The 22,393-nt window shown below is 35.5% G+C and overlaps 1 protein-coding gene across 2 annotated transcripts in view; it reads right to left on the minus strand.

Moving 5' to 3' along the window:
• mRpS5 (mitochondrial ribosomal protein S5) overlaps positions 1–22,393 on the minus strand; it is a 144,198-nt gene that overhangs the window by 80,275 nt on the left and 41,530 nt on the right. For both annotated transcript variants that reach the window (XM_090369581.1, XM_090369580.1), the window contains exon 5: positions 12,606–12,642. In XM_090369581.1, coding sequence (XP_090225707.1) covers positions 12,606–12,642 — 37 coding nt within the window. The remainder of the gene's footprint in view (positions 1–12,605; positions 12,643–22,393) is intronic.

Here is a 22,393-nt window from a genome sequence, read left to right on the forward strand (position 1 = left end):
GCAAATTACAGTGTCTGGAGACTAGGCACCAGCGAGGTGATCTGATAGAGGTGTATAAAGTCTTGAATGGTTTGAGCATGCTCAATGCTGATGGAATTCTTCCTCTTGCTCAGAATAATCACCTGAGAGAGGGCATAAATTCAAATTGAGGAAAGACAGATGTAGGATAGACGTGCAGAAATTTGCCTTTAGCCAGCGGGTGGTTGGTTGGTTGAACAGACTTCCATCCCTTGTCGTGGAAGTTGATAGCCTAAATAAGTTTAAGGCTCAGCTAGACCGGTATTTCGAATGAACAGAGGGGTGAAGTGGAAGTGGTTTTTTTTTGGCTGATGCTGCATAAGCTTGCTTTCTTGCATCAAATGCCTCTAGTAATGCTAATGCTAAATGCTGTATTCAAAATGGAAACAGCTCTGAAAAATATCCTGAATGGTTGTATCCTGAAAAGTTGGTCTTTACACACCATATTAAGAACCTTAAAATGTAGACAGGAACTGATATTTCTCACTGAAATTTTACCATTCTGGCCAACAAAGCTATGAGCAAAAAAAATAATAAAAATAAATAAATAAAAATTCATAATAATATTTGTTTTTAATTTCCAAATCAAATTTCATAACATACTTATAGAATATTATAATCTAGTTGCACACCTGCACATGAATAATTCCCATTAATTATTCTCCTCAATAAACTATCAGCAAACTGCAGAATTTGGGGCCAAAGTTATAAAAAACGCTACCCACAAGTTAAAATAAAGTAATGCCATGAAAATCATAGCAAATGCTTCTAAAGTGAAGGTATAAAGATTAGCTGTTATTCCTACATAATAACAGCATATAGTTCTTTATACATTTATTATTTATATTTTTTTGATATTGGCCAGTTTGCAGACAACTGAAGTTTGTTTATTATAACTAAAGCCAATATTTGTTTAAAGAATTGCAATTTTTTTTATACATAAGCAAATATATATATATATGAGGTGTGGCCATCTAGTCCCCAAACTGGTGCTGGTGTGGTCATGTTCAATAGGTTTGAAAACAAATGGAAGCGGCATGTTGTAGTTCAAATTTTCTCAAAACAGATGGTGGTACAGAGATTGTCCAGTAGGCCGACAGGTTCCAAGTAACAATCCGTTTCATTAGTAGCATTAACATTTGTCATGATTTTGCAATGGAACAATGAATGAATATCAAATTTTGCTTTAAATTGAGAAAATCTGCAACAGAAATGTATAAAAGGTTAAAAACTGTTTATGGCAATAAAATGTTTAAGTCTTACCAGTGCATTTGAATGGCAAGCAAAGACAAATGTGAAATTATTTGCGATGACCCAAGAGGTGGGTATCCATTAACCTCTCGAAATGAGGACAGAGTTGGGGAAAGTTCAGGAAATTGTGGCAAGAGATCGTTGTTTGACCCTCACAGAATGAGGGCTGAGGAGTTGGATAAGAATAAGGAGATGATTTTTCAAATTTTGCATGAAGTTTTATTGAAAGGTAGGTCTGTGCAATAAGAGTTTAATCAGTGTGTCAAATTTGAGTAGTTGTATTTTCATGTGCTTTTAATTTTATTGCTCTTCATTTATTGACTGCTTAGGAATGACCATTCATATGAATTATGGCACTTCACTTTTAATGCCTTTTGATTCTTACATGCATAAAGGCAATGTGTAACAGATGCTTCATTTGAATCTTATATGAAGTGATCTTGGAAAACATATATTTATATACATACTACAGAACAGGTTAAGAGACTACAGTAGGCTCCCGTTATAACGCGGTTCGCTTTACGCTGATTCGTCATAACACTGTTCTTATATTATAACCCATATCTGACTATAACGCTGTCTCAGATCACTATAACGCTCTTTTACAGATTGCATTTTTGGCATATTTAACGAAATTGTTTCATTTGATAAAGTCAATAGCTTGAAAATGAATAGCAAAACAGCATTAAAACGTTTCCCACGCCGACTTGAGAAATTTTCCCATGCTAATTTAATTGCAGTACAGTGACTTGTTACATATTTCCGAGATCAACATTTTAAAAAATGATCAAGTATATTGCTTGTAATATTTGCGTTATATGCATTTATCCGAAGTCTAGTCATCACTCAGTACAGTATTAGACATTGTGCGTAACGGACAGTTTACTCGAATGTTGTATCATAATTAATGCAACCAACGCAGTTACATTTTCAAAGAGTTAATAATGGCGGATAAGAATGAAAAAGCAACAATATCTGGACACAGTATGAAGACTATAAATATAAGAAAAAGACTGAATTTGAAAATTAAATTAGACGTTTTGAAGCAAATCGATTCCGGTCAAAGACAAGCAGATGTGTGCCATAATTTAGGACTTGCAAGTTTAACTGTAAGAACAATTATAAAAAAAATAAAGAATTAATTTTAGCAGTGGGAAAGATAGCAACTAGGGCTAGGCTGACTATTAGGATTTTATTGAAGATAACATCCTATGTAGAATTCAGTTAAGTTAAATATTATAAAAAAAAAATAAAATAAATAAAAAAAAAAGAGAGAGAGAGAGAGAGAGAGAGATTAGCCAATATGATGATCTTAAGAAAACTCACCTAAAAAAAAAAAAAAGTGGAACCATTTAAAACTAGTAAGGGCTGGTTGAATAGCTTTAAAATCCAGGGAGAAGCTGCAAGTGCAGATTAAGGAGGCAAAACTTTCAAGAAATTGTTGAAGAGGGATATTATGTGTTATACTTCTCAACAAGTTTTTAACATAGATGAAGCAGGACTTTTGTGGAAACGAATGCCTAAAAGAAGTTTCATATTGAAAGAAGAAAAAAACATGCCAGGTTTCAAAGCTGCGAAGGATCGGTTGACTTTATTGTTGAGTGGTAACGCTGCGGGGGATTTAAAATTAATACCCCTTGTAGTTTATTTGGAAGAGGGCCAAAGTTCAACCCAAAATCGACACATTTTTCTTGATTAAATTCATCACTTAAATTAAATCAATTTAGATCAATTAAATTCATGATTTTAATTGGAATTTTAAGTTTAATTTTGATACGTAAGTAGTTACCACATAATTATATACGTATGTAATGCAGAATATTTTATATGTACAAATATTTGAATATTAAATATTTTGACCAACATTTGTGCATCTTTTCACTACCGTTTATTATTAGGAAATATCCTATAGCACCGACCGCAACTCACAAATACATATGTTACCTTATGAGAATGCGGCGCTTGCTTAGCGCGGATTCACTTAGCACTCTGCTTTTCCGGAACGAATTATCAGCGTTAAGCGGGGGTCACCTGTATAAAGTTTTCATTTTTACGAAACTTCAAAATTCCACACACAAACTCACTATTACAAGTGGCGCCTCTGTAGCCAGGTGGGCAGGAGCAGCAGTGCGTAGCACACGCTTCTTGATTAGACCGGGGTTTGAGCCCGTGACCACCAAATACGGATGATGCGGAAAGGTCAGGGAATGACCACCGCATATCCCCAAAACAATATGGCCTTAGTTGCTAATGCTCCTAAAAAGCAAATAACAACAACAACAACTATTACAAGTGAGTTTGTAATACACAGCTGTCACTCATTGTAGGGATCATGGCACTTAGCAGAAAACTCAACTGCTCAGAGAACAATTACATTTGCTGAAAGGATTAACCAAAGATAACTACATATAATTACACACAGAATTTTTAAATAATTGACCATAACTATTTATGAATTTTTTCCATTAGTTATATAATTATAAAACAAACTTCTACGAAATGTTGTTACTGAAAGTTCTTTGTTGTCATAGCTGCCATTACTTTTCACCATCAGAAAATCATTATTCCCTTAAAGTTCCTTAATTTGGAGGATGGGGGATTAAAATTACAAGGGACAAAGTTAGGTGAACAAGGAAAGTATTAAAAGGCAGTCCGAAAAGGTATTCAGAAATTGTCACATGATCAGTAGGTGAATTGCTACGGAGTAATTTCCAATTTTTCAAATATCAGTTATAATGGTTTGACAACCACCATTAAAAAAAAGAAAAAAAAAAAAAAAAAACTGCAGCCATTATCTACCCACTGCAGGATGGAAGCCTCCTCAACAATTCATGTTGAGGGGAAATGGACCATAATCTGCCATGCTGGTCCAGTGCAGGTTGGTAAATTGACTGTATTTAGCAGTCAGGGGCTTGAGCCCTGGTCTAAAATATTATGTCCCACACTAGAGCAGCAAAGCAACGGGCACAAAGTGGCAGGAGTGCTGTGACTAGGAGGAGAACTGAGGGGGGCGATTCTCCAACAAATCACAGCCTGAAAAAATGTGCGACTTGTGAAATGTTTGCCAAACTCTCTGGAACAGAACATGATCTAGCCAAGGAGGATGTCTTTGTGTATGCCAGGTGCAGAGAGTGTCTAGAAATTAGGCATCAACTCAGCATTCTAATGGACATCTTATGAGAGCTTGAGGTGTAGGGTAGATGCCCTCGAATAAATTAATATGAGGGGTCCGTCAAGCTGTCAGCTACCCAACTCAACGCCAAAGCTCACTCCTGGGCATCAGGAAACACAGCGGCAATCTCCAAGGCAGAATGCGCTGGCGCCACAGGAGTTAGTTATTGTTGGTGACTCTATTGTCAGGGAGACGAGGAATATATTGTGTAAAAAGGATAGATGGAATAGGACAGGGGTATGTCTGCCAGAGGCAAACGATGATGACGATTTGAAGCATATATCATCTTTTAAAGGCACAAAGGGTGATATCGTTGTACATGTTGGCACCAATGGCATTAAGAGTAGGAGATCTGCAGATTTACTTAACAAGTACAGGTCAGTGTTGCAAAAAAGTCGTGAGTTAGGGTTAAATTTGAAAGTGTCTGCAATTCTGCCCAGACATGATAGAAGGGAGTACATGATGAGAGCCTTGTCAATCAATTCGGCCCTGGGGGGAATGTACAAGGCTCAAGGGGTAGAATTTTTTTCAGCCTGGTCTGTGCTTGTTAGCAGGAGAGACTGCTTCTAAAGGGATGGGATACACTTAAATAGAAAGGGTGCAAGAATATTTGCTGATGCTATCGAGGCAGTGTTAGGTGGTGGGAAAACTGCTAGCTTGGGGGGGGGGGATTCACACACTAAAAGGTTAAAAGTGGCCGCAGGCAGAGGCGAAGGTGATTCTTGCACTACTTCTATTAGAATAAGCAGCAGCTTGGAGCGAGGGGTGCTGGGGGTTTTCAGGGACCAATGGCAGTCATCGTGAAACAGGTGGGTATATGAGATGTGTCAGGGTAACTAACAATAAGAATAGGTGCATGTATACCAATGCTAGAAGTATAGTAAATAAATTTGATGAATTTGAAGTGTTGGTCAAGACAAAGGCGGATATTGTTGGGATAGCAGAGATGTGGTGCCACACAGATATTAGGAATGGAGGATTAGAATTTGAGGAGTACAATGTGATACAGAAAGGATAGAAAGGGAGGAGATGTTATGCTGTTAATTAAGAAAAACATAAAATCAAAAGAAGTGCATCCAGTTGATATAGGTGGACAGTGCACTGTTGAGTCAGTTTGGTGTGACATAAGCACTGTGAAAGCAAAAACAAGAGGAGTGTGTTATAGGTCTAATGACTCGAATGAGTACAATGAACAATTGAACAGAGAAATAGAGTGGGCTAGTAAATCAGAATGTCTTATAATGGGGGATTTTAACTTCCCAGATATAGACTGGAACTTGTGGATTGGTCAATCGCACACTAGTAAGACTTTTGTGGATTTATTGGATGATTGTTTTCTGCAGCAGCATGTTCGAGAAGCAACCAGATAGGGCAATACTCTTGATCTGGTAATCAGCAGTGATCATTCGTGTATTAAGAATTTGCAGATAAAGGAACCACTAGGTGGCAGTGATCACAATGTACTGATGTGGGATTTATTTAAGGATATAATTACCATCAGGGGTAATTGAAAAGATTTTTGCTTCCATAAAGGTGACTACACTGGTCTCAGATAGTATTTAAATTCTGTACAGTGGCATCAACTGATGATGTCACCAACAGCAAATTCTAAGTGGGAAGCATTCAAGGATTTAATCGTGGAAGCTACTAAAAGTTTAATACCTATTAAGAAATATTGTTCAAGGTTTAGGCCTAAATGATTGTCAAAAGAACTAATGAGACTTGTGGCAGAGAAGAAAAATGCATGGGATGGATATAAATTATCAGGTGACACAGAAGCCTATGACAGATATCAGCTAGTCTGTAATCAAGTCACAAAGGAGGTTAGGTAGGCGAAAGCATATTACGAGCAATCTTTGGCAAAGGATGCTAAGAAACACAGCAAGGATTTCTTTACTTACATAAACTGGCACCTCCATAGCCAGGTGGGCATGAGCAGCAGTGCATAGCACACGCTTCTTGATTAGACCGGAGTTTTAACCTGTGACCATCAAATACGGAGGATGCGGAAAGGTCAGGGAATAACCACCGCATATCCCAGGAGCAATATGGCCTTAGTTGCTAATATTCCTAAAAACCAAATAACAACAACTTATATAAACTCTAAAAGGAAGTGGATGACTCTGATTGATCCACTTGATATCGATGGTTTGACTGTTGATGATCCTGCTCAGATAGTAAACAAACTGAATGAGTATTTTGCATAATTCACATATGAGGAGTTTTTAAGGTTTGAAAATGCCAGAAGGTTATCAAATTGTAGCAGGGTGCTTAATGATTTTGTCATAACTGAGAACAAAGTGGAGGAGAAATTGTTGAAGTTAAACATAAGAAAGGCACCTGGGTTGGATGGGATCTATCCAGTTATATTAAAGGAGGCGGCAAAGAAAGTAAGCAAACCCTTAGCCATAATTATGAGAGCATCCTTGGATTCAGGGGAGGACCGCACGGCCTGGAGATGTGCAAATGTATCCCCAATTCACAAAGGGGGATTGAAGGGTGACACGAGTAATTCAGACCAGTTAGTTTAACTTCTATTCTGGGTAAAATAATGGAGTCACTGGTTAAAGATGCATTGCAGGATCATCTAGAAAAGACTGCAGCAATAATTCAGACACAGCATGGGTTTGTTAAGGGAAAGTCTTGTCTGACAAATTTGATTGGGTATTATGAAGTGGTTACAAAGGAACTGGATGTAAAAAATAATTTTGATGTCATATCCTTGGATTTGAGGAAAGCTTTTGACACTGTTGCTCATGGAAGACTACTGTACAAATTGGAACAGAATGGTATTAAGGGTAAGTTGCTACAATGGATAAAAGGATGGTTGAGTGGGAGAAGACAAAGGGTGGTAATCAATGGGTGCTGGTCTTCGTGGACTAATGTTATTAGTGGAGTCCCACAGGGTTCGGCGTTGGGTCCACTGTTGTTTTGTATATTTATCAATGATATTGATGAAGGTATATCAGGCTTAGTGTCAAAGTTTGCAGATGCTACAAAGGTTGGCAGGGTTGTTAATGACAGTAATAGCAGTGTGCTACTGCAACAGGATCTAGAAAATTTGGGCAGATGGGCTGAGAAGTGGCAACTGAAGTTTAACATTGACAAATGCAAAGTACTGCATATGGGTAGAAGTAATTCCAGAGAAATGTACCAACTTTGTGGTACTACACTTAAGGTGGTAGAAAATGAAAAAGACCTGGTAGTAATTGTGCAGTCAGATATGAAGTTTTCTGAGCAATGCAGACAGGCTGCCAGGGCAGGTCATGGGGTTTTGTCAATGATATACAGGAATTTTGCTAACAGAGAAAAGGAGGTGATTGTCCCTCTGTATAAAGCAATGGTCAGGCCATGCCACGAGTACTGCGTACAGGTCTGGAGGCCTCATTTTAGGAAGGATGTAGATTTGCTTGAGCGTGTACAGAGAAGGGCAACAAGATTGGTGAGGGGAATGAAGGGATCCTCTTACCAAGAGAGGCTTAAGTTCTGCAAATTGTAGCGGCTGGAGACTAGGTACCTGCGAGGTAATCTGATTGAAGTGTATAAGGCCTTAGGGTTGAGCATGCTGAATTCTGATGGGATTTTTCCACTTGTTCAGATTACGAACCTATGGGGACATAAATTCAAATTGAGGAAAGATAGATGTAGAATATATATGTGGAAATTTGCCTTTAGCCAGTGGGTGGTTAATTGCTGAGACAAACTTCCATCTGCCGTTGTGGAAGTTGATAGGTTAAATAAATTTAAGGAGGAACTGGACAAACATTTAGAGGGAATTGTTTTGTAAATTTTTTTTTTTTTTTTTTTTGGCTGATGCTGAATAAGCTCATACATTTCCTTTCTTGCATCAAATGCCACTACTACTACTCAGAGTGTGTGCTACTGCACTCCTGACCACTCAGCTACAGAGGCCTGGCAAAACCACCATATGATATTCCAACTTGAGTGGCTGTGTCTTTAAGTCAGAATATCAGCTCAAATAATGCTTCTAAAGTGGAGAACAAATTCATTGTTTGTTGATGTGCAGGGGCTCTCTTATACCTGCATCTCTTTAATGATATTGCATCCATCAATGAAGTGCTTGTACCATTCAAATATCCTACCTTTTGATAAAGCTTTTTCACCATACATATCAAGAATCATATCAAGCTGATTTCTTCAACAAAAACCAAAATTTTATAAATGATCTTTGTCCAAAGAGACATTCTAAAGACATAACGTTATGATGATACAAAATTAATTGGTGTCAACAGATGGCTTTCATGTAGTCAGTAAGGAGGTGGGATGTGAGATTATTCTAAAACAAGAACTTAAAAAGAAAAAGAAAAAAAAAAAAAAAAAGGAAAAGAAACAATGTGGAAACTCAGATATGTGCCTGTAGCATAACAATGCCTGTCCTCACACTGCCCATTTTATATTTTACAGTGAATCAGACACAGGAGATGACGTGACATTACATTATAATAATCCTAAAAGTTGCTTTGATAGATTTCAATTATGTTCTAGCGATTTAAATGTGGAATGCAATAACTTGGATCTTCCACTCACTTCTTTTCTCTTCTTCATTGAGAATGGAAACTTCTTTCCAATTAATTGATGGTATAAGATTAGGAGGATCCATATGACCAAACATTGCTTCATCACAGAATCACTGATTAGATATTCTATTTCATTTTTGCCATTTCTTGAAAAATCTAAAATTTTTGTAAGACAAAAACAGCCTTCATTATGGCTGGTTGGTTCATACTAAGCCATGGCAACAGTGAACAACATACACTCTTCTTTCCTTTCACCCATTCAACAAGGTTTACATAGCATGATATGCAATGTACATGTGGTGACCAACTTCCAGTGCCAGATTAAGGCAAAGGCTAGTAGGACTGCTTGGGCCTCCATTCTTTAAGGGGCACCAAAAACAGAACATCGAGGCAAGAAATATATATATATATACTTCTTAAAAGGGCACCGAAAAATCTTTCTACTCTGAGCATGGAAATACCTTGGTCCGTCTCTGCCAACTTCTGTCCTGATTTCTTAAGTGCATTTATGAAAGTGTACAAATTCATATGAGGAAATTGTCACATTACTTCAGAAGAAATTGCCAGTGTACTTGGTTAAGTTTATACGATCATCAGTGAGGAGTTACACTTTCAAAAAGTGTATGCGCAATGGATTCCTCAGTGTTTAACACCAAAACCAAAGGAATGACAACTTAATGTGTGCTCCATACCTCTTGGTCAGTATGAGCACAAAGGGGCTACATTCTTGAAATACACAGTGACAGTGAATTGAAATGTGATTATATTATTACACACCAGAAAGCAAATGTGGAAGTCCAGAGCAGTGCCATGCAGGCTCATCTTGATGGAAGATTTATTTTGGAGAGAGGAGAAACAGTGACAAGTGACAAATACTGTGATGTGCTTCTAAACCAATTAAAGCCAACAAATCAAAATAAACAATGTGGAAACTCAGATATGTGCCTGTAGCATAACAATGCCTGTCCTCGCACTGCCCATTTTACATTTTACAGTGAATCAGATACAGGAGATGATGTTTGAGGCATTACTCCATCCTCCATATTCAAGACTTAGCTCCATGTGATTATCACCTTTATTTGCCACTAAAAGATGCAATAAGAAGACATCACCTCTCATCAGAAGAAGATGTCAAGATGGAGATGCATAAATGGTTTCAACATCAATCACAAAACTTCTTCTCTTGAGGATTCCATGCATTAGTACAGGCAGTTCCTGCTTTATGAGTTTTCACTTTACGAATTTTTTTTTTGTTTTCAAGTATCAACAAAATCGAAAATATGACCATTAATTGCAAAAAATTAATGTTAAACGTTCATAAATACTGCACTTCAAACCACGTGCATAGCTATACAATACAGTGTATCCCGTGTTAAGATATTAATCCATTCCAGAGACACCATCGTATTGTGAAAATATCGTAATGTGAATCCAATAACACATTGTATTTTGGTAATTCGTTACACAACCTCGGAAGTTAAAATTTTCATTATATAACTCTCTAAAAGGTCATTTTTATAGTGTAAATTGTTTTAGTTACCAATTCGAATCATTAAAATGCACTACACTTTCATTGTTATCATATGTTCTGTTATAAGAACCAATTTTGAACGGCTTTGTGATATTTTTCTAAAGCACATTTCTGGAGGTCACTACCATAAAAAAATAAAAGCAATTTGCACTTTCTGTTTTATTGGGCTTTTCTGTTACTGCAATCAGTTATAAACGGGTAGTAAACTTGACTTGATGTTATTGCATTTGTGAAAATACTGATAGCTGGAATTGTGTGGGTTTTTTTTACTAGTTACCAGTTATTATGGTGAAATGTGTTTCCCCTTTACTGAAATCTTCAATCGTATAAAAAACAAATAAATTTTCAGAATCTTCTCTTCATTCCTTTTATTTTTTAAGCTTCATAAACTTGTTACTCCATGCAAATCGTGTTAGTTGCAATTTGTGAGTTCCGTTAAAAAATGCATAGGCATGCTATTGAAATTTATAAAGAAAAGAGAAGATTATCTTGGAAACAAATGCCTCATAGCATTTCTGAAGATGACTCCTTGTGCAACAAACCAAGTGCTGAGCCAATAATGAGTGATTGATGAGTGCGCATTTAGTCAATGATGATGAAGAATAAACATTCTTTAACATTTGTAAGTCATTTTCTTTATTATTATAATTTGCTTGGTTTTACAGGCTACATTTTCATTTCTTTGGATAAATCAATCATTGTTTAAACAAACTAATTAGCTAACTAATTTCACTGTTGAGAACTTAAACCCTATTTTTAACATTAGGTCTATGGGTAATAAATTCCTGCTTTACGAGCGTGCACTAGGAATGAATTAACTTGTAAAGTCGGGAACTACCTGTACACTTAGAGAAAATATGTCAAGCATAATGGGAACTATATTAAAGATTGAATATGCACAGCTCCCTTGTTATTTGTGAAATACAACTTTTATTTATTTAACTTTTGAGGTTTTAATTTGAATGACCTTTGTAATAAACAGTTTTTGTTTATAGACCAACATTGTGATTTTAGTGTAAATCATTCACATGCACATATAATGAAACTGGTAAAATCACACAACCATAGCAGTGTAGTTTCTCCATACATATTATCAGAAAAACTTATTTAAATAAAAATAAAACACACAATTAGCTTCAAATGCACACAGATGAATGGGTAAGAACCTGTTTATAACAGGGCCTCACAATATATGATTAATAATTATGATTTTTTTTTTTATCTTGTGTCCCCTCTACTCCTGTTTTGCCTATGTCCAGTAAGCAGTGCTTATTTTCTAATTATTATTATTAGAAACATGGTGCAAGGAAACCTGTTTTTTTGCTGGTGCAGCATAAGCTGCACCAGCGAGAGAGAGAGAGAGAGAGAGAGAGAGAGAGAGAGAGAGAGTCAAAAGTAGAAGGTAATCACCAAGAAAGAGAAGAATGATGATATCTGGCTCAGGACTCTGGGTGTGCCAAGCCCACACTCACCAGATGTGAGCCTAGTTTTGAGAAGGGTTGTTGTTGTGCCCAAAATCAGTTATTTCAGGGTTTTTTTTTTTTTTTTTAATTGTGACATGCTGTAAAATCTGTATGCCCAGATTCAGAATGAACAAAAAAGAATTAATTGCAAAGAACTGTTTTCTTTTATGTTACCAGAACCTTGTTGTTCAGTGTTATCTTTTCTTATTTCCTATGAAATCACATGCTCCTAGACCTACATTCAAATTGGTCACAGGTGAGTTTCCTTACAAGTACTGTGTTGTCTCACATCTATGAACTTATAATCTACAAAAATTAGGATTTTCATTAGTTTCCACAAAGTAGACAAGGAAGAAATTCAAATGCTAAGTGATTTTATTGGGGGAAGGAGAGTCATAAAATTTCATTAAGACTAACTAATGTCTTAAAGACTGATAAGCACATGACCTTTAAACTGAAAGCAGAAATTCTGTCAAAATTTATTTCAAAATATTTTACAAATCGTAATGAAATACTACATAAATTTCATAATTCATAAAATTAGTAAAGACAGTAAAGAAAATATAATTTTCTTTTTAATTCATATCGTTATATAAAACATTTCCCCTTTTAAATGATATAAAGCATAAATTACCTGAAGTACTATGGTGTCAAATCCTTCAAATTTTTCTATAAAGAAGGGAAAAAAATAATAATAATAAATAAAATTCACTTTTTTAAAGTTTTCTTATCAATTTAATGTAAAGAATTAGACATTTACAATAAGGGACACACACTTAACATAATATAAATTCTGCAAGCAAATTCAAGCGACAGTCATATTTTAGTTTTGAGAAAGGCTTTATGCACCATTTATACAAAATGCATCAGATGTTTTGGATAACATATATATTTTATTTTTTATAGACTCTATCACACATTTGTAATTTGTTGAGGATGGCTGAAGCCAGTTCATACTCTACTTAAAGAATGGATGGCAACAAGCACTTGAGCCAATAAAAGAGCAAAACAAGTAAGACAAAGAAATATCTATAAACATACTTCTGCAACAGACTCAATACAGAAATACACCAAAAAATTATAATACAGTCATCCCTGCTATAGTGCAGTTCACTTATCACTTGTTCACTAGAGTCTTTTGTATTCTGTTGATATCCTTCCGCAGATTTGTGTTTTGCTCCATCAGAATAATGCTTTTCACTCCAAACACTTTGGGAGGAGTCGCCCATTAGCAGGTGTTTGGGTGTGCGTGAGAGGCCCTGTTGAAAAAGAAAAAAAAATTGAATGCCCTTCAACTTGATTTTCCAAAAAACTGCAATTCAGAGTACTTGCCTTCAAAGGAGTGTTCTTTGATTTTAATTAATATTGCAATTAATAAGAAAATGATTGAACTGCCAGCCAAACTGGAAATGCCGAAAAGCATTTCTAATTTATAACAAGAATAAGCTGTCTGTTTATTGCACCAAAAAGTTATTTTATGTGTCCATGAGTAATTTGCATTTGTGTTATTTATTTTCTGTAGCTGTTTGTACTGGCACAAGTTCCTGGGGGTGGGGGGAGATGGGGGCTTTCAGGTGCAGTTGATAGTTCTACTCAGCTTCCAGTTTACAATTGCTTATATGCATTTTGCACTTGTGTGATTGATTTTAGTTTACCACATAGGTAGGTAGTTTCAATTTCTCTCTCTTTTCTTTTAAACTGGTCTCAAAGAGATCAAGTGGATCAGACAGTGCTAATAATGAGAAGTTGAAAGATCAAAAAACTTGTCAATGGAAATTAAATTGGACGTTCTAAAAAGACTGGATTTGGGAGAGTGCGAGATTTGCTATATTAGTGGTTTCGAGTGATCTAAAAACAAACAGAATTGCAAGCTGTTATTGTAAATACAGAATGATTAGTATAAGACAGAGCTACGATGCTCAATACGTTCTATGTTGTATTTCAATATTTGTAGAAAAATAAGAAATTTACAGCAATACGATATGTAGATAACTTCCTAATGACACTCTCCAGCAAATTAACGAAAATAAAATTAATGCAAAATGATTACAATAATACAATTAATTAAAAAACAATTAAAAGTTAAAATAAGTTCAATGCAAATGTTTTTCAAATTTTGAGTTGAAAAAAATTTGTTGAACTTGTTTTAACTTTTAATTGTTTTTTAATTAATTTTATTATTGTAATCATTTTGCATTAATTTTATTTTCATTTATTTGCTGGAAAGTGTCATTCGGAAGTGTTCTACGTATCATATTGAAGTAAATTTCTCTTATTTTTCTACAAATGTAAATATGTAAATAAAAATGTAAATACATGTAAGATTGTATAATTTTAAGGTAGGTACGTTTTCTTGCAACTTTCTTGAATATATACTCTATATTTTATTGTATAATTTGTGTATTTAAAGTTTATACTTAAAGGTTTGAATGTTTCTGCTACATTTAATATTATTATATAGAAATATGGTGCCTGAAAATCAGCCAGAAACACTTCGGCTAACCAGTTAAAATTATTAACACTATTTCCAATAGAAAAATCTCTCCTGTTTAACGCAAATTCACTTAAGTGTTCTGTTTTTGTGGCACCGATTAAGAGTACCAAGTGGGGGAACCCTGTATTACGATAGGAATGTAAGATGCTTTCCACAGGCAGTATTTTAGAAAAAAAAAAGTAGACTATCTTCAGAGTGATAGGAATAATGAGCAGAACTCACTGCTTGGATTTGAAAGTCACTCTGTAAAAGTTCATCAGAACTAAGCATTTCTAAAATAATGATGAGAAGGCACAAAGATTTATCTTTGAAAGTGTTCAAGTTTCAATGAGATAAGTGGTCCATAAAATGTGACAGTGACTTGCAGAAATTAAGTGATACATATGCTATTTTCTGACAAATGCACCATTATTAGAGTGCATGTATCAGAAACATATTTTTATATTTGAAGTAATTTGAAGTTATATTTGAAGTAAACACTCATTACAGGATTATCAAATTTTTCTGAACAAAAATTTAGGAAACAATAACCACTTTTTTGATAGTCATAAGACAAATATAGAGGGAAAAAAAAAAAAGATTTTTTTTTCCTGAATAGAAAATAATGTAATTCAATTCTGTAAATACACTATACATGTAAGGTTCTGCAATTTTAAGGTAGGTACATTTATTGCAACTTTCTCTACTTATGTTTTATTGCATAATTTAATAGTGTTAAGGGGGTTGTCACATGTGATGAAACAGGGCTCTTCCATTATGACCCATAAACTAAACAATTCATGAAATGGGCACATCGAACATCACCTGTAAACAAAAGGCCAAAACTTTCCAAATAATGAAATTAATTTCAAAATAAAATAATATCTTTCCTTCCTTTTCCCTTACCAAAGACTGGCTGAGTAGAATTCAACTTTCTTAGCTTCCTGCCAAAAAATATGATGGTTGTGACATCCAGGTTGACAACAATTTATGGGCTCATGGGGTGTGGCCATGATTTCTACTGGTGTTTCATCAATTAGTTAGCATTAGTTGAGGCATATATGATGCAAGAAAGCAAGCTTATACAGCATCAGCCAAAAAAAAAAAAAAAAAAACCCTCCCCATTTCACCATCCGGTCATCACTCCAAATGTTTGTCTAGTTGAGCCTTAAATTTATTTAAGCTATCAACTTCCACAACAACAGATGGAAGGTGACAATTAACAGACAAGGGCATGTGTAAGTACTGCACAATTACTTACACATGTATGCAGGACCGAACTTATAAATAGGTGCATCAGGCCTCATGATAGATGGGGTCTCGCGGGGCCTCTGTAATTTCAAATTTTTAAAGTGATTTCTTTTTTGAATGCCCTGATCTAAACTAGGGCCCACTTGTACCTATCACGTAAATGGAGACAGGTGAAATTTATTGAAGTGTGGATGACTCATTTCTCCGAAAGAACAGATTAATTTCCAGAATAAAGAAAAATCACTCTCTCCTAAATCTCTAATAGGGTGTAACAGTAGAACAGGTTGACCACAGCATATTATCCGCATTGGGAATATACCTTAATCTTTTCCGCTGGCTATGAACACAAGAAAGCAGTTGACCAGTGCGACTTCTTGGTACATTATGTGGGAGAGGCAATTGTAAAGGTGCTATGAACACCACTAAATTGTGGAATGTTAATCCTTTTAGTTCTCAATTCATGCTTTCTACAGCAGCAGCTCTATTGCCTAAAGGCCAGAGGTGCGAACAATGCGTATCCAGGTCTCGAAATCAGTTTGTTATATGGAAATTTAATTCATTCTACAGAAACTATTTTAATTGGACCACCCATGGATATATAAGCTGCGACCTGAAAATTGTAACATTTAGTTTAATTGTCGATGTGCCAAGTTAAAGCGTGATACGTAGGAGTGCACACACTGAAGTAAATATAGGCATGTGTCTATCTCTCTGAAAGTTGTGTTGTAGTTTAATAAATTTTGATTCTGTTGCAACAGAAAATTTAAATATCATTATCTATGTAATGTTTCGTTATCTATTTTGACTGTGGCATACGTTTTCCTTATTGAAAGCTTTTTGTTTTCTAGCTCTTAAAATATGAATTGATTCAAGTGTTAATTTTTTATACTAAATCAATATCATTATCAGTTATATTACTCTTAAGCTATGTTAACTATAATCTCATTTGAATTAAAAATCTGAAATTGTCAATAAACAACAAATTAAATGAAGCAATAATTAAAACAATGATATATTAATATTTAAGAAGGCACTAATCATAATAGCAGCAACTATGCCAAAGAAGAAAATGTTTCAAATATTGAGTATATGTACAATATTATTAATGATGGACATTATTAGATCGACATTTTCGAATGTTGAAACAATTCTGAAAATATTTCTCACAATTGCCCGTGACAAATGCAAGTGGTGAACGATCTTTTTCAGCAATAAAAAGAATAAAAACTATTTACGAAATAATTTAATGCAGGAAAAAAAAAATCCAATTTATCATTATTATTCGTCGAATTCAAGGTAACGAACTCTAAAAATTACGGCGACATAAACGATAAATTTGCGAAATTAAGAGCAAGGAAAAAAAAAAAATTAACCGTTTGTGAAAACTGTTCGTTACTTATATTTAAAACAATCCAATTTTTTTTCCCTTCTCTTCTCTGTGTCCCATCTCCTAACAGATGGTCAGCGACCACAACGGCAAATGTAACTTACTTTATATAACCAACAGTATATATTATTTTTATATGCCTTTAATAAAGTACTGTTCAGAATATAAAATAAGTTAAAATAATTAGTTTGAAAAAATAAAATAAAATAAGATTTACGATATATATAATATCAAATGGAAATAGAAAACAACAGTAATCTTCTATTCCTGGACATCCTGTTCAAAAAAAAAAAAAAAAAGAGCTACACACGGAAATTTACAGGAAGCCCACTGATACTGGAATCATACTAAACTACAAACTCTGCTATCCTTTCTCTAATAAAATCGGCATTATAAAGTCCTTCGTCCTAAGAGCTTACAGAATTTGTAATGAAGATAATCTACAACAGGAACTACAAACAATAACCAGGCTTGCCATGAAGAATGAATTTCCTGTACACATCATCAACAAAGCCATAAAAGACACCTCATCCATTACACAACCCCAACCCAGCAGGGATAGAGGAACCTCCACATGTATACTGTACACACTATCAGTCAGCACTAAAATTGCTACAGAAGTCAGGAAATTTGGTATCGTCACCTTTTTCAAAAGTTCAGCTCCATCAAGCAGATCATAAAACAACAGTTCAACAACCCCGACAAGCCTAGTGGTCTTATCTATAAAATAGACTGTAGGTGTGGGGGTACATATATAGGTGAGTCATACAGAAGTCTACACTGAAGAATCAAAGAGCACAAAAAAGATGTACAATATGGAAAAATTCTAAAGTCTGACACAGCCCTTCACGCTTTCCAATGTGGCGATACTTGGTAGTCCAAGAACACCAGAATCCTTTCTACATATAGGCAATATACAACAAAAGCAAATTCAAAGAAGCCTTTCTCATAAAAATGTTCGGAACCTCAGCAATCAATAGAAAACAAGGAGTAGAGTTCAACCTGCGATATTTTCATCTTTTTAAAAAGAAAATAGAAGAGGAAATGAGGAACCATGAAAAGAAAATAGGCCAGTTGTCCAGAGGAGTAGCCCACATACAACTCCTTCCAGACTGCCAGAACCAGCCAGCAACACCAAGCCTGATTTCCAGAGTAGGAGAGCAAAGGTCACCTCAAGAATCCACTACACAAGAACTCCAAATCTCAGATAAAATACCCGGCAGAATTCTATTGACTATTGGAATTAATCCCTCACCTATAAATTTACTTCTGGAAACTTCTTGCCTGTATACACACATCAGGTTTCTGGGAGCATTGGCAAGAGAAGTCTGTCAGCAGGCAAGAATTTAATCTCTTTGTATTTACTTAATTTAATATCTGGTTTTATTGTTAACAATATTTTTTTTAACAATAGTTAATAGTTAACTATAGTTAACAATATATAGTTGACAATAGTTAACAATTGTTTTATTGTTAACAATAAACCAAAGCACCATCCGTGTAGTAATAGGGCGTTATGTTAGATTGCTTCTTCCTATAAAAAGACACCTTGACACATTTTTCCAGAAGATTCCACTGCTGAAGCTGAGAACCTAGTAACTGACCCTTGGTTTTAGAGAGGTCCAAATCTCTGACCAAATCATTCAAATGTGCCTGAGTGATTAGGTGAAGCTTTGCAGTATCATGAGGAGTTGAAAAGTCTGTAACTGTACTTGTTATGGGTTCCGCATCTTCTGGAGACTCCTTTTCTGATCCTGAAACAGAGTCAAGTCCATAAGTTACTGGTGGCTTTTGCACTAGCATTGTAAAATTGTGAGGAACCGGCCTTAGAGCAGAAGGTATGTTGGGATACTCTACTTTATGCTTGGATTTCCAAGAAAAACCAGAAATATTGATCATTAGCATAGGTACATAGTGCAAGAAAGTAAGCTTATATAGCAACAGCCAAAAAAAAATAAAAAATAAATAAATAACCCTTATTTCACACATCCACTCACTCCAAATGTTTGTCAAGTTCTGCCTTGAATCTATTTAAGCTATCAACTTCTACAACGACAGATGGAAGTTTGTTACACCAATCAACAACCGCTGGCTAAAGGCAAACTTCCACACATCTATCCTACAACCAACTTTCCTCAATTTGAATTTATGCCCTCTCAGATGATTATTCTGAGCAAGAGGAAGAATCCCATCCGCACTGAGCGTGCTCAAACCATTCAAGGCCTTATACACCTCATTCAGATCACCTCGCAGGTACCTAGTCTCCAGACACTGTAATTTGCAAAACTTAAGCCTTTCTTCGTAAGAGGAACCCTTGTTCCATTCACTAATCTTGTTGCCCTTCTCTGTACTCGTGGAAGTTGATAGCCTAAATAATGCCTAAATGATAGCCTGTTGTCGTGGAAGTTGATAGCCTAAATAAGTTTAAGGCTCAGCTGGACAGGTATTTTGAACGAACAGAAGGGTGAAGTGGAAGTGGTTTTTTTTTTTTTTTTTTGGCTGATGCTGCATAAGCTTGCTTTCTTGCATCAAATGCCTCTACTAATGCTAATGCTAACTTACTCGTTCCAACAGCTCTACAGCCTTCTTAAAATGAAGCCTCCAGATCTGTATACAGTACTCAAGGTGTGGTCTGACCATTGCCTTATTACAAGAGGATAATGATCTCCTTACCCCTGCTAGAAAAATTCCTGTATATCATTGACAAGACACCATGAGCTACTCTTGCAGACCATCTGCACTGCTCAGAAAACTTCATATCTGCCTGCACAATTACTCCCCAGGACCTTTTCATTCTCTACCACTGTCAGTGTGGTACCACACTGACAGTGGTAGAGAATGAAAAGTAATCACAGTGTGGTTACTCTGGGATTACTGCTTCCCATATGTAGCACTTTACATCTGTCAATGTTAAACTTCATTTGCCACCTCTCAGGCCATCTGCTCAACTTTTCTAGATCCTGTTGCAGCAGCAGCAGCGTACTGTCATTAGTGTCATTAACAAGCCTGCCAACCTTCGTATCATCTGCAAACTTGGACATTAAGCCTGATATACTCATCAATATCATTTATAAATACAGAAAACAACAATGGACCCAACACTGAACCCTGAGGGACTCCACTAATAACATTAGTCAACAAAGAGCAGTGTCCATTGATTACCACTCTCTGTCTTCTCCCACTCAACCATCCCTTTATCCATAGCAAAAATTTGCCTCCAATGCCACACTGCTCCAATTTGTGCAGTAGTCCTCCATGTGCAACAGTATCAAAGGCTTTTCTAAGATCCAAATATATGATATCAAAGTTATTCCTTGCATCCAGTTCCTTTGTGACTACATCATAGTATCCAATCAAATTAGTCAGACAAGACTTCCCCTTAACAAACCCATGCTGTGTCCGAGCTATAACTGAAGTCTTGTCTAAATGATCCTGCAATGCTTCTTTAACCAGTGCCGCCATTAATTTTCCTGGAACAGAAGTTAAACTCAAAGGTCAATAAAATTACTTGTGTCAGCCTTTGATCCTCCTTTGTGAATTGGAGTTACATTTGCACATCTCTAGTCTGTGGGTACCTCCCCTGAGTCCAAGGAAGCTCTCATAATTATGGCTAAGGGTTTGCTTACTTCCTTTGCTGCCTCCTTTAATATAACTGGATAGATCCCATCCACCCCAGGTGCCTTTCTTGTGTTTATCTTCAACAATTTCTCCTCCACTTTACTCTCAGTTATTACAAGATTATCAGGCTTACTACCAGAGTTGAATACACCTGTTGAATACACCTCTGGCATTCCCTTCCCTGAATAACTCCTCATGTATGAATGTCGATGTAAAATATTCATTTAGTTTGTTAGCTACCTGAGCAGGATCATCAACAGTTGACCCATCGATATCGAGTGGACCAATCTGATTCATCCCCTTCCTTCTAGAGTTTACATAAGTAAAGAACTCTTTGCATCAGCAGAGTTCACCGGAACAGCAAAAGACATCGATTTATGACTACCACTGCCAGCCTATTAATGTCCTTGAACACGAACTATAGGAAATCTTTGGAGTCCATGCTTTATCTTGATCTCCGACCTCACATCCAAAATAGTAGGCTTTTTTCACAAGTTGTGACAGTGGCTTCCGCTGCGATTTTAATACCATTTCTCCGCAAATGTAATTAGGCTTATTTCACCAAAAATGTGACATATTTCATGTGTGGTTGAGGTATGCGCACATAAGAACACAATTAAGAAATTGTAGATTTTTATTTCTAATTTAAACACAGTTCACGATTTACACTAATGCACAACACTTGTTTACAAATACTAATTCACTAAAACACTTGTTCACTTTGTTCACCACTCACTCTCTGAAACGTGTACGCTTTTTGAAAAAGAAAATGCTTGCTTGGTGTGGAACTCACTCATACATATCAAGGGTTTAGTGGCAAACAAGATTAATTACAAAATTGCATTTTCTTTTTGCGATAATTTTAGTTTTACTTTATGCAAATAACAATGCATATCATGTCAGAGAATTGTCTCTGTAGTACTTTACAAGTTAGCTTAGGCTGTAAGTACATTTCCAGTAAACCAAGAAAACGTCAAATGACTTTTTTTTGATTAATTACGAAAACATCAACTACAAAATTATTTTGTGGTTAACATTGTTTGACACTAAACCCCCAATATACCAGTGAAAAAGTTTCTAGAAGGCTTGCAATGTTGCTAGAGAATTCTGTCGAAGGTTCCAGAAATGTCCTGACCCTTCTTCTGCATGTAACAATATTCCAGAGTGTTCCAAAACATTCTTGAACGTTGTAGAACGTTCCTGAATGTTCTAGAAATCTTCTGAATTTTCTAGGGAAAAAAAATAATAAATAGATAAAATAGATGGAAAAGATGATTAAACCAACTACAGGTCTTAGTTTTGGTCATTAACCTATGATATTTGAAAACTGAGGATGATGAGAACTTTTTAAGCACACATCTGAGTTTTTGAACGTATTTCTGATGAGAATCTGTTGAAATCATTTCGGGGGGAAATTGATGCCAACCAGTGTCATTAGCATCAATGATTCATTGATTTGATTTTGTTTATAGCTTGGTACACATTTTTATTTTTCTGCTTATGCTGAGGTTAGTTTATGTACATAGAATAAACTTTTGATAAAATTTTGTGCTGAGCTCAAAATTGTAAATCATCTCTTTTGTGCTGATTTACAGCTCAGTACAAAAGTAAGTGTTCACTTTTAGCTATAAATTCTAGTTTTAGGTTTGTCTTCAAATGCAACTATTATTTATGAATTTTCATAATTCCGA

Source organism: Mastigoproctus giganteus, chromosome 3, assembly GCF_048544385.1.
Source record: "Mastigoproctus giganteus isolate SK-2022 chromosome 3, ASM4854438v1, whole genome shotgun sequence".
NCBI lineage: Eukaryota > Metazoa > Arthropoda > Arachnida > Uropygi > Thelyphonidae > Mastigoproctus > Mastigoproctus giganteus.